The 16,186-nt window shown below is 44.2% G+C and overlaps 1 protein-coding gene across 4 annotated transcripts in view; it reads right to left on the bottom strand.

Annotated features, from left to right (window-relative positions):
* The window catches only part of CORIN (corin, serine peptidase), a 254,697-nt gene extending 238,731 nt beyond the window's left edge, over positions 1–15,966 (bottom strand). For 3 of the 4 annotated variants that reach the window (XM_036853179.1, XM_036853181.1, XM_036853180.1), the window contains exon 1: positions 15,416–15,775. In XM_036853179.1, the coding sequence (XP_036709074.1) occupies positions 15,416–15,658 (243 nt within the window). In that variant the 5' untranslated portion in view covers positions 15,659–15,775. Of the gene's footprint in view, positions 1–15,415; positions 15,776–15,891 lie in introns of those variants that run through there. The other variant, XM_036853182.1, reaches the window with a different exon arrangement.
* Between the last annotated feature and the right edge of the window lie 220 nt (positions 15,967–16,186).

Raw genomic sequence — 16,186 nt, 5'->3', positions numbered from 1 at the left:
CCACAATGAGATATCATCTCACACCTGTCAGAATGGCTATCATCAAAAGTAACAAATGTTGGCAAGGATGTGAAGAAAAGAGGACCCTCCTACACTCTTGATGGGAATGTAAACTGGTGCAGCCACTGTGGAGAACAGTATGAAGGTTTCTCCAAAAACTAAAACTGGAAGTACCGTATGACCCAGCAATTCCACTCCTGGGTATACATCTGAAAGAAACGAAAACACTAATTTGAAAAGATACATGCACCCCAATGTTCACAGCAGCAGTATTTACAAATGCCAAGATATGGAAGCAACCTGAGTGTCCATCAATAGATGAATAGATAAAGATGATGTGGTACATATATACAATGGAATACTACTCAGCCATAAAACAGAATGAAATAATGCCATTTGCAACAACATGGATGGAACTGGAGGGTATTATGCTAAGTGAAATGAGTCAGAGAGAAAGACAAACGCTGTATGTTATCACTTATACGTGGAATCTAAAAAGTACAACAAACTTGGGCTTCCCTGGTGGCACAGTGGTTGAGAATCTGCCTGCCAATGCAGGGGACACGGGTTCGAGCCCTGGTCTGGGAAGATCCCACATGCCACGGAGCAACTAGGCCCATGAGCCACAACTACTGAGCCTGTGCATCCGGAGCCTGTGCTCCGCAACAAGAGAGGCCGCGATAGTGAGAGGCCCGCGCACCGCGATGAAGAGTGGCCCCCGCTTGCCGCAACTAGAGAAAGCCCTCGCACAGAAACGAAGACCCAACGCAGCCAAAAATAAATAAATAAAGCCAGAAAACATCTTTAGAAAAAAAAAAAAAAGTACAACAAACTAGTGAATATAACAAAAAAGAAGCAAACCTACAGATATGGAGCACAAATTAGTGGTTACCAGTGGGGAGAGGGAAGGGAGAAGGGGCAATGTAGGGGTAGGGAATTAAGAGGTACAAACTATTATGTATAAAACAAGCTACAAGGATATATTGTACAACACAGGGAACATAGCAAATATTGTAATAACTATAAGTGGAGTATAAACTTTAAAATCGTGAATCACTATATGGTACGCTTGTAACCTATATAATATTGTACATCAATTATACCTCAGAAAAAAACAAAAAAACCCCAAAAAACTCAACATGCTCAACTTAACTACAAGAGGGAGCAGTCTAATATTGAAAATATTTCAATGACAAGAGATATTAATGAATGTTTACATATAGGCACTCAAAACTGAATTACTAGAATTATGATTTCAGCCATAATAATTTACCTTCCCAGCTTCTTTCCACTGATGGTTCCCAATGTTTTTAATATGTTAATACATACATTATAAACTGTGCTAGAAGTTTCATATTCATGATGAGAGTCCCAAAGATTAAGAATTACTTAACATTTCCTAAAATTGCAAGAAGATGATGAAAAAAACAAGGCTTTTGAGAGTACAGATCTCATCGGTCCATCCATCATATTTTTTAATTTTGTTTTAACATCTTTCCACAGTTAGTATTCCCAACTAATAAAGCATTTTAAAAATCAGAATGTAGTATTTCACAAAGAATAACATCTGTCAATTCTCTTGACTTTCTTTCCAGTGCTAAAGTTGTCTGCACTTTGAAACAAAAGCAAACATATAAATGATAAATGTTTTAAAATATGTACAATATTATGGATATATCTAATTTGCCTATGAAAAGGCAAACCTCTGGGTTGAAATTTAAAAAGGCTAAACTAATGAAAAGATGTCGTTAAATGTTTAATAAATTGCCTGATCTTGATGTATTGCCTTTTATCCTTTCCAAAGAAAATGCAATGAAGAATCACAACTGTGAATTACATGATTATAAATAATCCTGTTTTCAATTATAGAAGTTAGAGAATTCTCCTTTTGGAAGTATAAGAATAAATTGTGTATTAACAGTATACTAATTGTTTACTGCTTTCAAAAAAGAAAAGGTTGCCAAAAGATCGGCGATTGCAAATAAACTTTGTTAGTGTAGATACAAACATAAAAAAAAAAAACTCCTGAAATTATCAACATTTACTTTTTTTCCCTTTTCTAAAAATTTGAAGCAACCACATATTTATAGAAAAGTTGGAAGCACAGTAAATACAAAGAGCTTTTTTTCTGAACCATTTGACACTAAGTTGCTAACTGGTTGCCCTAACGCTGTAGGATATGTTACTCCTACAAGCAAGGACATTCTCCTACATAACCAGAGGAAATTCCATTGATACATTGCTACCATCTGATTCTCAGAACCCATTCCAGTCTTGCCAAGTCCCAATAATACCCCTTAAACCAAAAAGGTCTAACTTAGAATCACATATTACACCTAATTTTCATGTCTCTTTAGTCTCCTTCAGTCTTCTTCCACTTCCATGACTTTGACACTTTTGTAAATTACAGGCCAGTTATTGTGTAGAATGTTCCTTAGTAGTAGTTTAGGATTAAATTACATCTTTAGCAGAAATATCACAAAAGTGATACTACACTCTTCTCATTGCATCCTATCAATTTGTCCCTTTACTGATGATAATCCCATCAATCACATGATAAACATGGTGTCTGCCACGACTCCCACGTAATCAATAAGTATTTTGTAGTGGAATATTGAAATAATATAAATATCCCAGCCCTTCAAACTTTCAGTTTATCCTTTATTGACATATGCCTGGGCTCTTGGTTTCCTATTTTATTCAATATTTTATTATGTGTACTATCATTATTTATTTTTGATGCTCAAATTGCCCTCCATTTGGCCAGTGGGAGCCAATCCAAGCTGGCTTCTGTGTCCTTTGAACTTGCCCACATCATTCTTTGAGCACTTTCTTGCTTTCTGGAACAAGATGTTTTGGACTCATCTTGTACTTTCCTTGTCTCGCCCTTGGAATTAGCCATTTCTCCAAGGAGCCTGGTTTCTTTTTGCAGAAAATGGTATCTGAAACCAAGATCTGGAGGTCCCTTGAAACTCACAGGGCGTGCTCATGGCTCTTAGCTTGCGGCTGTTCCTAGCCTCTCTCAGCAGACAGAGCTGGAGGGGAAAATGTATTTATACAGTGTGTGACCTCACGTGTGCACACACATACATATAGACGCTCACATCTATATTTATTTCTACATCTACCTTTATATGTTGAAACATATGCATTTATACCCGTATCTCCAATTCCAATCCCATCAGGGTTATAAATCTAGTTTTCTGCCTTTCTATATTTTTAACTCCTTTTTCCAACGACAGAAAACCTGGCTTGTTCTCAGCTTATCTGATCAGTCTCCCAGTCTGTAAGGACTCTCCCACTATCCTGACCACATCACCTGCGGAGGTGCCATGCTCACCCTGCCCAGAGCTCCAACATCCCACGCTGGCTGCCCCGTGTCCACGCCTCCCTCATCCTGCTCAGCTCTGACCCTCCACCTTAAGCCGAACTCCCTCCCACCCTCCTCATCCGACCTGGGCTCCTATACGTCCCACAGGCCACCCCTCCACGGCGATGCTGTCCTCAACATCTGGGTTGTGAGCCACTGCACTACCCCTCAGGGCACCTCGGACGCACCTTGCTCTGCTCCCCGACCAGATTCCGGGCTCAGTTGCTCAGCAAAGGGGGAGGAAAAGGAGAATCCACACAAAGGTTTGAGGTCTATAGAAAGCAATCAATGTTATTCTTTTTTAACTCTTTTCTCACTTTTAACACATATAAAAGAGGAATAAAATGACAAGATCTCGCTCTTGCAGCCTTCTCAGCTACTTTTCAGTCAGTAGCTTGTGAGGATGTGTGTTGTGTGTGTTTCATGTTTTATGCTAAGGCAGCCAGACCATCGCAGAAGCTCTGGGCTCATTACTTCCCATCAGAGTTGACCTATTTCCCCGCCTCACAGCAGAGCATCCAGAGAAGGCCTAGTTGGATAATTTGTTGCATTTTCCCTTTGTCTTGGGGAAACAAGGCCTATTAAGGGGAAAAGGCCAAGATAATTTGTTATGTTTTCCCTGGGTCTTGGAGAAATGTAAGTGGAGAAACAACAAACATTTTAAAAGAAAAAAAAAATGTTACAAATTAAAAAAATAATAAATTAAAAGTTTGTTTTAATTTTAATTTTAAAAAATTAAAATAGTTATCCTATGGGTTTTGTTTACTTCCCGTAGGGAGAATAAATAATTTTTCTGGAAAGAAGATATGTCTCACCTGTTGGGAAAGCTTTCTTTAAGGAAGCAGGGGAGAGAGCCGTCAGCTTTTAGGAATTCCTGACACAAAATGATTGGAGAATACTGCTTGTTAGGAGTATATATTTCTTATCCAGAGAGCATTTTTGTTCCTCTCAATGACATTCAGCTGACAGAGGTAAAGTTAAAACAATACAAACAAAACTGTTGGTGTTCAATGTCATTGCAGCACTATTCACGATAGCCAAGACACGGAAGCAGCCTAAATGTCCACTGAAAGATGAATGGATAAAGAATATATGGTACATATATACAATAGAATATTACTCAGCCATAAAAAGAATGAAATAATGCCATTTGCAGCCACACGGATGGACCTAGAGATTATCATACTAAGCGAAGTAAGTCAGAAAGAGAAAGACAGATACCATATCATATCACTCATGTGAAATCTAAAATATGATACAAGTGAACTATTTACAAAACAGAAATAGACCCACAGACACAGAAAACAAACTTATGGTTACCCAAGAGGAAAGCAGGGGGAGGGATAAACTCGGAGTTTGGGATTAACGTATACACACTACTATATATAAAACAGATAACCAACAAGGAACTATACTCAATATTTTGTAATAACCTATAAGGGAAAAGAATCTGAAAAAAATATATATGTATGTATTTATAACTGAATCACTTTGCTGCACACCTGAAACTAACACAACATTGTAAATCAACTATACTTCAATTTAAAAAGAAAAAGGAAACAAATCAAACAAAAAAAAAAACTGTTTGTGCCATGGGCAGGGAGTTAACAGGCAAGCTGGAGCTGTCCCCAGGAACCCAGACCTCGGATCTGGGTGCACATACAAGTCCGCTCCTTCCAAGATACCACCAAGGACACCTTCAGAAAGGCTCATCTCTGCTTTAATTTTGGGAAGGTTGGGGAGCTCAGCTGTAATGTTATTCAGAAAAAGGCAGAATAAAAATTAGGATAGGCCAGGTTTAGGACTATAGTTACCAAGTCTAGAATTTACACTAAAAAACCATAGGGTCTTCCCTAGTGGCACAGTGGTTGAGAGTCTGCCTGCCAATGCAGGGGACACGGGTTCGAGCTCCGGTCTGGGAAGATCCCACATGCCGCGGAGCAACTAGGCCCGTGAGCCACAACTACTGAGCCTGCGTGTCTGGAGCCTGTGCTCCGCAACAAGAGAGGCCGCGATGGTGAGAGGCCCGCGCACCGCGATGAAGAGTGGCCCCCGCTCGCCGCAACTGGAGAAAGCCCTCGCACAGAAACGAAGACCCAACACAGCAAAAAATAAAAAAAAAAAAAATAATAAAAAAAAAAAAAAAAAACCCATAAAGACCAGGGGGAGTGAGGGAGCTGGTCTCTAAAGTCTGGCAGAACTCTTCTACAGAACGAAACCGGACAAACACCGCCGCTCCCGGCGTGATCCTGCCACCTGTGTCCCCGTGGCCAGAACTGGCCACCCCAAGTAGGCAGCTGGGTGTGAGAGCTTTCAGGGGCCTCCCCAGAGCTTTTTTTAACCTGGTATTTTCTGCTTATAGACTTTCCACAGGGGCAACCCCAGGTCCGGGGGGGGGGGGGCGGGATTCTCTTCAGCTGGGAAATCTGAGAAGTCAGCTGGCCTGTGGCAAAGGAGGTATTTTTAGCCGAGACTTGGGGATCTCGGGAGTGCCATCTACTTTAGACCGCAGGGTGGGAGACACAAAACAGAGCTAAGCAAGGGGACTGGGGCGACTCTGCATTTTCTTAGCAACGACTGCTGAGCTTACCTTGGAAGAAGATTCTGTGTGTGCTCTGGTGCGGTGAGGAAAGCCAGCCCGGGGGTCTTCTCAGCAATGGGGCTCCACCCTCCCCGTGGAGGCGAGGCCCGGAAGTCCCGCCTTCACGCCACGAACTCGCGGGGGCTCTGCCAATACCTACCTGCTCACCGGCCCACCTGCCTGCCTGCTGCATTGGCATCACCTGAAACTTCTTAGAAATGCAAATATGGGGCCCCATCTACTAAGTTAGAAACTCTGGCAGTGGGACCCAGCCATCTGTGTTGCATCAGGCCCTGCAGGTGATTCTCAGGCATGCTAAACCTGGAGGATTACTGGCCTAATCACACGGTCACAAACATCCCTAGATAAAGGTACAAGAACAAAACTTTATCCCTATCAAACCCACACGGCAGTACATCGTTTTAAATTAATAGACATTATTTTTAGCACATTTTTAGATTTACAACATTGAGCAGATAGTAAAGAGAGCCAATAATTCTTGGTAAACCTTTTTTTTTTCTCCTGTGTACCTTACCCTTTCTCTCCCAGCTGAGTTTTGCTATCAAAGGTTGCAGCTGAGTCAGAGTAAGAAACAGCCCCATCGGGGAGGATGGCAGTCCCACACAGCAACCCTAGAAATGGGTGCACTGGGCAAGCTGCAGGGAAGCCAACTGAAATTGTCTAAGATGATGTAGCCACGGGAATGCCTCCTCAGAAGAGTCTGGGAAATAACATTAGAGTATTCCTAATGAATTAGCTTCCTATGGCTGCTGTAACAAATGCGACCCGTGGCTTACAACAACACAGATTTATTTCTCTTACGTTTCTGGAGGTCAGAAGTCTGAAATCAGTTCCACCGGGCTAAAGTCAAGGTGTCGTCGGGGTTGCTTCCTTCTGATTGCTTTGAGGAGAGGATCTGTTTCCTTGCCTTTTTCACCTGTTAGTGGCTCCCTGTATTCCTTGGCTGCTGGCCCTCCTGTATCTTCAAAGCACATCTCTCTAGTCTCTACATCCATCCTCTCATTGCCTTCTCCTCTGACTGACCCTCCTGCCTCCCTCTAATAAGGACACTGTGGTCTCATCAGTTCCTCCCAGATAATCCAAGACAATCTCCCCATCTCGAAATCTTAACACACAATCTAATCACAGCTGCAAAACCCCTTTTGCCTTAGAAGGTGGCGTTCACAGGTCCTGAGGATTAGGATATGGATATATTTGCGGGTCCATTATCCAACCTACCACACTCCCTATGGCCCTGTACTGTCTAATACGGTAGAGACACTGGCCACAGGTGATTATGGAGCACCTGAAATGTGACTCATCTGAATTGAGATGTGCTGTAAGAGTATTGAAATTTGAAGACTTAGTATGAAAAAAATAAGGTAATGTATTTCATTCATAATTTTTATATTGATTCCATGTTAGAATTGCAAAATCTTGGATATAGTGAGTTAAATAAGACATATTATTAAAATTAAATTAATCTGTTCTTTTTGCTTTTTCAAACATAGACAATTTTAAATTACCCACGTGGCCAACATTATATTTCTACTGGACAGCCCTGCTATAGACCACAAAGGAAGCAGGGTGATGTTAAATTTCAATAGTTTTATTTGTGTCTTACTAATAGTTATAAGGGAGCCTAGACATTGAAAGCAATATGTCTTCTTTCAACCTTCTCTAGGGAGAGCAACTGACTGCACAGAATTGAGATTTCAAATCAAGAGGGATGTTATATAGGGACATACACAACTAAATTCTCCACTAGATAACAGTAACCAAAAAAATAATAATAATCTAGCAGCTCGTGTTCTTACAAAGCACTTTCTTAAAGCATAATTTTGCTGAATCCTCAATCACAATCCTATGAGAAGAATATTGTTCCCATTCTTCAGAGAAAGAAACTGAGCCTAAGGGAAATTTACCTGCTGGAGTGGCACCCATCTAATAAGTGATGGATAAGAACCCGAGCTACGTTTGTGTGCCACAGTGCCCAGGGCTGCCTTGAGCTTATCTTGGCTTGGGTTTAATGATTTAATCAAGCTCACTCTACTTCCTGAGTTATTTTATATCTAATCTTCCTAAATTTCAGAGATCCCAGAATTCTCCCTCTTTACCTGATAATTTTGTTCCTTTGCCAATCTGAACACATTTTTGTGATTGTTTATTTATTAACTGTGAACGCAGAGGGGTGGGGGTGTGTGTCCTACCTAGCTATTTAAGGAAGAGGACTTTATCCTGTGTCGAACTCCTCAGCTAGAGGCATACCTGATACTAAAACCAGACAAAGACACCACCAAAAGAGAAAATTACAGGCCAATATCTTTGATGAATATAGATGCAAAAATTCTCAACAAAATATTAGCAACGTGAATCCAACAACACATAAAAAAGATCATACACCGCAATCAAGTTGGATTCATCGCAGGGTCACAAGGATGGTTCAACATACACGAATCAATGTGATACACCACATCAACAAAAGAAAAGACAAAAACCACAGGAGATCATCTCAATAGACACAGAAAAAGCATGTGATAAAATTCAGCAGCCGTTCATGATAAAAACTCTTACCAAAGTGGGCATAAACGGAACATACCTCAAGATAGCAAAAGCTATTTATGACAAACCCACAGCCAACATAGAGGCGTGCCTGGCCCCCAGCTTGATGTGGACCATCTGTTGGATGGCCCCCAACACGAATGACTGTCTCTCCCCACCCTTTCCACCACCCACAAGCTGCATGCCTAGGTGAAACGCTCAGATCTGACTTAGAGCCAGAGAAGATATCCCCAGACAAACCTGGCCTCTGGTGAGCAGATTTCCTCTGCTCAGTCTTCCTTGGAGTGGAACAGGCCATGTCGCACTTCGGCAGAGGTTGCTGTGAGAAGAACTGGCAAAGACCCACAAAGAGGGAAGCAGATGTCAAGGTCAGCTAGGATGCCCGTTACCCAGCAGCACTTCTTGGCTGTCGGAAAGGGAGGAGGGAAGTAAAAAGGAAAAGGGTACAATGTGCTGCTCATTTTCTCTGCAACATGAAAACCTCAGCCTTTAGATCTAGAAAGGCCCTTGGAGAGTGTCTAGTCTAACAACCTCATTTTATGCATGAGGAAACCAGGATCAAACAGGTTAACTGACGTCTTTCTGTAAAGTCTCCCAGCAACTTAGTATCAGATAAAGACTAGAGCTCCCTTTTCTGATTGTGCTCAACTCGGACAAAATTGCTTTAAAGGATCACAGACAAGTATTAAGTAAAATCACACAGCTTCGATTTCCAAACCACGCTGCAGAGAAGAGGCACCTTGCTTGCAGGCTGAGACTCTGAAATAGGCACTCAAAGCTGAAAGTCATGTACAGTCAAAATAATCCTTGAAAATCCTTAGGAAAATGCCACACTGGAGACCAATATAACTTCTGTCAATCAATCCCACACAGTCAGTTTTTCCAGAGATGGAACAGGTTCCACAGTTGAGTACCAGATTAATTAATTGGCTTGAGCTTAGAGGACAAAAAGGCACAGATCTTTAAACACAGGACCACACGTAAGACTGCAAGCTGGATACATATAAAAGGCACCAGAGTTCTGAAATGAACAGCAGATTCCCTTCTCTTATCCCCTGCTCTCACTCCCGGGCACTGATCAGAACGACAGGCAAAGTGACTCATGCTACTTAAACAGTTCTCTCTTCCCCACACTCCTGATTTAGTGCTTACTGCTTAATTAGAAGCTAAGCTTCACATGCACATGAATCTCTATTTTGTTCATTTGTGAATCCCAAGTGCCCGGTACTGTGCCTGGCACATAAATGTGTGTTGAATAAATGGATAAATCTACTCCTCTTTTTGTCCAGGCTACGTAGTTGAATTCTTGTAAGTTGATGTTATTCTGTTCTAGCACGTAGCTCTTTACCTCTCGGGGTGTTACGTTGCCCTAGCCAGAAAAATTCACATTGAACTGTTCATAGAGATTGTTCAGTACTCATGGGGTTCATGGAGCCCAAGATTAAAATTTCCTGGTGCTATCAACCTTTAAGATGCTGCTGTGACACTTTAGCAGAATGACCTTCTTGGCTTTGGAGAGACTGACATCGTTTACTTTCATAACTGCACAAGGACTTTTCTTTACAACTCTCCCAAATACTGGAAACAAAAGGTACTCTTTAAATGTTCAGCCCAAAAGCTCAAAGGGGACCTGGGCTAAGCTCAAACTAGTGGCACCAAAATGATCTTCACAACCCTCCGCTGTATTTTCTGACCTACACCTAAGCCAGCCTGTTGGCTGACTGGCCCTTCTCCACAGATGTCCTCTTGAGCTGCTTGCAGGTTTCAGCACTGATACTGCATGGCCAGATGGATCACCTACAGGACCACCCTGGATCCCCAGCTAGCCCTGTCAAGCATTGACACTACACTTGTCACCACCAGCTCTGATGGTTTGGACACAGAGAAATGTACGGCAGGAGAATATTCAAACAGCTGTTGTAAGGTGAGCTGATGGGGGAAACTGCCAGCAGGCTGAGAGGAAAACATAATTTACGGGCATCCTTCAGCAGAGCTCAGAGCCAAGCAAACACCGCTGCAGAACCATCACAGGATGTGGCAGACAGACACACTGGTGCTCCAAGACAACAGCGGCTCTTTCTGAGCAAAGAGAAAGAAGGAGAGACCGGAGACAGGGCTGGGGACAGTGACAGGCTCAGGAAAGGGCAGCTGACTCAGTAATCCAAAAGTGAGCCAACCCATGTACTACACACCCACGTGGAAAGCACATATAATCTCCCAGCCTGCATGGTGATTGTCTGCCTATAAGAATAATAAATATTATAGACTATGCTCTAAAGCAGATTTAGCAAAGTCCCAGAAACAGAATAAACTCAAGGCAGGGAAAGGATTACCTATGTATGCATCTGTACTGGCTTGAATAGTGTCCCTCAAAAATTCATGTCCACCAGAACCACAGAATGGGACCTTACTTGGAAATAGGGTCTTTGCCTTTGGAATTAGTTATGGTGACATCATACTGGATTAGGGTGAGCCTTAATCCAATAAGACTGGTGCCCTTGTAATAAAAGGGGAGAACACAGAGACACAGGGAAGAAGGCCATGTGACTATAGAGGCAGAGATTAGAGGGATGCAGCTACAAGCCAAATGCCAAAGAGTGCCAGCAATCACCAGAAGCTAGGAAGAGGGGAGGAAGGATCCTTTCCTAGAGCCTTCAAGGGACATAGCCCTGCAGACATCTTGATTTTGGACTTGGAGCCTCCAGAACTGTTAGCAAATAAATTTTCAGTGTTTTTAAGTCACCAGGTTTGTGGTAACTTGTTACAGCAGCCCTAGGAAACGAATACAGCATCTCTCTATTTTAGCTACTTTCAAATACATTGCTGTATAGTCATTCATTCACAAATAGTTAATTTGTACGAATTCTGTCCCAGGCACTCTTCTAGCAATGAACAAAAGCAAAGAAAAATCTCTGCCCCCATGAAGCTTATATCTCAGGGTAGGAGGAGACAGAAAATAATCAAAATAAAGAAGTAAAATACATAGTCTGTCAAATGGTGATAAGTTCAGTAAGGGGTCCTATGGCATGAGGTGGAGTATTAGTTTTAAATTTGAATAAATTAACCATTCTCAGAGGATTCTGATCCAAACATTGAACCTAAGATTCTAGTACAGACAGTCCTCGACTTAACGGTTTTTCTGCTTTATGATGGTGTGAAAGCGATACGCATTCAGTAGAAACCACGCTTTAAATTTTGGATTTTGATGTTTCCCTGGGCTAGTGGTACGTGGTAAGCTACTCTCTTGTGATGCTGGGAGGGGTCGCGAGCTGCAGCTCCCAGTCAGCCATGCGATCATGACGGCGAACAACTGATATACTTAAAACAGTCCTGCACCCAGATGACCATGCCGTTTTTCACTTTCAGTAAATTACTGAAATTTACTGATTCAGTAAATTACCTGAGAGAGTCAACACTTTATTATAAAACAGGCTTTGTGTTAGATGGTTTTGCCTAACTGTAGGCTAATGTAAGTTTCCTGAGCGTATTTAAAGTAGGCTAGGCTAAGCTGTGATGTTTGGTAGGTTAAGTATATTAAATGCATTTCAACTTAACGATGATATTTTCAACTTATGAAGGGTTATTGGGACATAACCCCGTTGTAAGTCAAAGTAGATCTGTACTGTCATTCTTGGGGAAAATGGTACAACACGTAAAGGTACGTAGGGGAGAGAAGAGCCTCACTCTATTATATCAGAGTTTCTGCTCTAAAACCAGGAAAACCATCAGCCATGAAGCTCACTGTGAAGGGAAAAGAACAATTCGTTAGCAAAAATCATCAAGGCTAAGGGTAGAATTTCTAAGGATTTTGTGACTAACACACACACTTGTTGGCTGATTTATAATAAATGTTAAATATAAAATTTATTATGTGATTATATAAATTATGTAAATCATAAATAGTCATTTACCATTCAACAAATGCCCTGGCAGTGATTCAGCTATGCAAAACCACTCTTAAGAGAAAAAGAGGCAAAGGGAGTGCTGGACAGAAAAACTTTTATCATCCAAGAGTCTCACTGAATTATCACTCAAGTAAAAGAAAGCTCTAGAGCTAAGAGAACATTCCTCGGTGAAGGAGATGTTCTGTCCACACTGTCTAATACAGTAACAACTGGTCACATGTGATTATTGAGCACTTGAAATGTGGCTAGTGAGACTGAAAAACTGAATTTTTAATTTAATTTTGATTAATTTAAGTAACCGCATTAATTAAATAACCACATGTGGCCAGTAGCTACTCCATTGGAGAGAACAGCTGTAGAATCACAGAAGGCTGGCTGTGGAGACAAACCTGAGAGACTCATAAATGTGAGATGGGACCAGCTCCACAAATAAAAACAGGTAAGGGAGCCTTCACAGAATGTATAACTATTATGTAGAGTTTTTCTAGGACATATTTCTTTCCTTAATGCTCACCATGCCCTTATAGATATTCAGCGGTATTATCCCCATCGGCTGGAAGAGGAAATCAAGGTTCAGCAAGATTTTTTGATTGCCCAGGGCCTTGCAGCTTTTAACGGCCAGAGCCAGAGATTTGAATTTGGCTTTGACACCAAAATACATACTCTAGCCACCAAGGCACTCCATTTACAGCACCTTTCACTCTTGTGATATCTTCCATTCAATCCATCCTCTCTGAACAGTCTGAAACACAAAAGTGTGTGTCTGCATGTGTGTGTGTACACATATGTGTGTCTGAGTAGATTTTGCAGAACAGGTAAGTCTGAGAGTTACTTGAGTTCTTAGTGTGGATCAAGTATTCCGTACAAATCAATATCCTCTAGACAACCAGCCCCATTCCCCACTTAATCAGGCAAGAACAGGATGCATGAATGCATGCTTGTTGACTAACTTATTAAGGCCAAAGTGGCACGTTAAATAAACCCTTCTTCATTGAACACATTCAGCAAAAATTCTATAACCCAGCTTTCCTGGTCCTCAAGGAGCTCCCATTCCCCCCAGCCATAGACAAACTCAGAAACCCTAAGACCACAGGTCTTCAAGTCAAGGGAGCCTGGAGGTAAGGGAAAGAGGAAAACTGAGCAACAGGGCACCTCATTAACGGTATGGAGATTTGAAAATACCGGTTTCAGAGAGTGATGACACTAACCCTCTGGAGATACTGGGATGCTCAGCTTCTCCCCACAATCTCCTGTTTGCCCCCAACAATGGAGAAGGGCAAGTGAGGGGCTTGTGGGGACATACAGCCAGCAAGTGTGGAATCCAGGTGAAGCCAAGGTGGGAGATATGGCCCTCCTAAGACACAATCACACCTGGTTGGTGGTGGAGGCACTGATGCCTGCTGTGCTCTTATTAGTAAGATTTCTGCAGCGTTGTGAAGAAGGTTTCTAATGGGACTAATTTTGCATCTTTTAAAAAAAGTTTCACTATGCCTAGAAATATACTTGCTGAGATTAATAAAGCAATTCTTATTTGTCTCTTTAACCTCCTGGAAGGTTTAGCTGAGTCTTTCATCACTGTACTATATGCCTATCCTGCAAGGAACGGTCTGGGAAGAGTCCTTTCCCCAAAATAAAGTTTTACAGCATTTCCAGGTTTTGAGATTTATGTGATCCCATACCCAACTAACTCTGAAAATAGTTCATCCTAGTGTGACTCTCGGTGTCCTGGGAAGAATTCTATGGAAAGCCTGACTGCTCAGCCCAGTAACCACACATGTCTCTGCAGACAGCTAGTCTAACCTCTCAAGCCCCAGGAACCTGGTTCGAGGGACTGATTTCTAGCCTAATTTCCGCACAACAAAACTAATGACACCAAATAATACAAACAAGCTGGTGAATGTTGTGCTGTGACAAAAACTGATCTTATAACGGTTATTTCCAAAATTAATGTGTTGTGACATCTTTAATTTCAACACCTTCAGCTAAAATGTGTGTCTTTGGAAAATGATCACCAGTAAGTCCTGACTTCGCTCTCTTTCTGGTAGCAGTCGGCATTCCTTTTCAGAGTTTTGATTCCATCAGTAAATTATTGAATACTTTACCAAGGGGGTGGGGGGCGAGGGGAGACTACGAACTACAGATGGACACAGAGAAGTCGTCGCGGTCTTATTCAAGAGGGAGCCCATCTTTGTAGTGCATTGTTCTCAGAAGTCTCCCGCGGAAGGAAAGCTCTACTTTACGAATTGCCGGGACAGCGTCCCTGGGAACCCCCAGCCGGGCCGCTTCCCTGATGAGCTCGCAGCTCTGAGCGCGCAGGGCTCGGTCCCGGGAATGACAAGCAGTGCAAGAAGCGCCTACACCGCCATCCACCGGCCCCGAGCGGGTGGCACCCGGAGTGGCGAGCTCGCCACGAGAGCTGGGGAAGAATCCCGGCAGGATCCGACCCAACGCCACCTTCCTCCCACAAGCGCAGCCCTGCGTCCCTGCCCCGAGAGCGGTCCCTGGTCCCCGGCTCCGCGCAGCGGGAACCACGCCGCAGCGAATGGATTCCGGGACCCTCCTGGCACCGAAGAAGGAAGGCAGCGCGCAAAAGAGACCCGGTTCCTGGGGGCTCAGGCCAGTGAGGACCTGCCGTGGTGCTCTTCCCTACCTTTCCTCTCTTGAACCAGGGGCAACGTTGTCCCTTCCCAGGACAGGATCGGAGCCCGCCAAACCCGGAGTAGCTCGAACCCGCAGCCCCTACCCCAGCCCCGCCCCCCCCATGGCGGCCGGCGCTCGGTGTGCCCAGGCGGGTACTCGCCGCAGACGAAGTTTGCGCGCAGGGTACGCAGGAGTTCCCAGCACCCTGCAAGGGGCAGCGCTCAGATGGTTCTGGGATGTCCACGCTCAGATGGTCCAAGGATAACCGGCACCGCTGGTTGCAGGGGAACCGGGCGCGAGTCCGGGCTCTAAGAGGGATGAAGACCCAGGCGCGCGCGGCCGGGAAGGGAGGCTTACGTCTGGGGCAAGCGAGGCTGCGCGGTCCTTCCAGATGCCGGGCGTCGGCGCAGAAAAGAAGCCGCGGACCCCCGAGGGGCTGGTTCCGACGGCTCCTTCATCAGCCTCCTCAGGCGCCCGGGCGCCGCCGAGCCCACTTGATGCGTGGAGGGCGCCCCTGCAGGGGACGCGGTAGCGCCTCTGGCAAGGAGAGCGTGGTCTCCGGACCGACCCGACCCGAGCGTTAAAGGAAACCCTACCCATGACCCTGGGAGGGTCCCGGACGCTGGGCGACCGGGATGGAGGACCGTACGCCCGAGGACTGGTCACAGGGTGCTTAGCGTGGCGCTGGGACAGCCGAAGCTCACCGACGGCAGGGCAAGAAGGTGGCACCCGAGGGGAGGAGGGGGCGGGACGGGAGGGATTGACCCTGAATTCATCCGGACTGAGAGGTCATGCGACCTGTTCGGCGGCAGAGCGCGGTTCGTGGATCTTACCCGCTCCGGGGCCCCGGCTGGGCGGTAGCGCTCTTCCGGAGCGCGGGCGGGGGACTGTTTCGTGGAAAACATGTCTCGCTTTTTCCTCCGTCCACTCTTATCCTGGTCGCTTTTCTCTCCTCTGCGTGCCCCTGGGAGAGGCACTACGGATGCCTTGCTCCTCGCTCAGGAAGAGACAAGTTGAACTTCAAGGGACAGGGGCTCCACATTTTGTCTGCTCGACAGATCCCACCTCCCTTCACTCCCATCTCTGGGTCCCACCCATAAGAACCCTTAATGACAGATCCTCTACAAC

This window comes from Balaenoptera musculus, chromosome 5, assembly GCF_009873245.2.
Source record: "Balaenoptera musculus isolate JJ_BM4_2016_0621 chromosome 5, mBalMus1.pri.v3, whole genome shotgun sequence".
NCBI classification, from domain to species: domain Eukaryota; kingdom Metazoa; phylum Chordata; class Mammalia; order Artiodactyla; family Balaenopteridae; genus Balaenoptera; species Balaenoptera musculus.
This window is presented reverse-complemented; position numbering and strand designations above follow the sequence as displayed.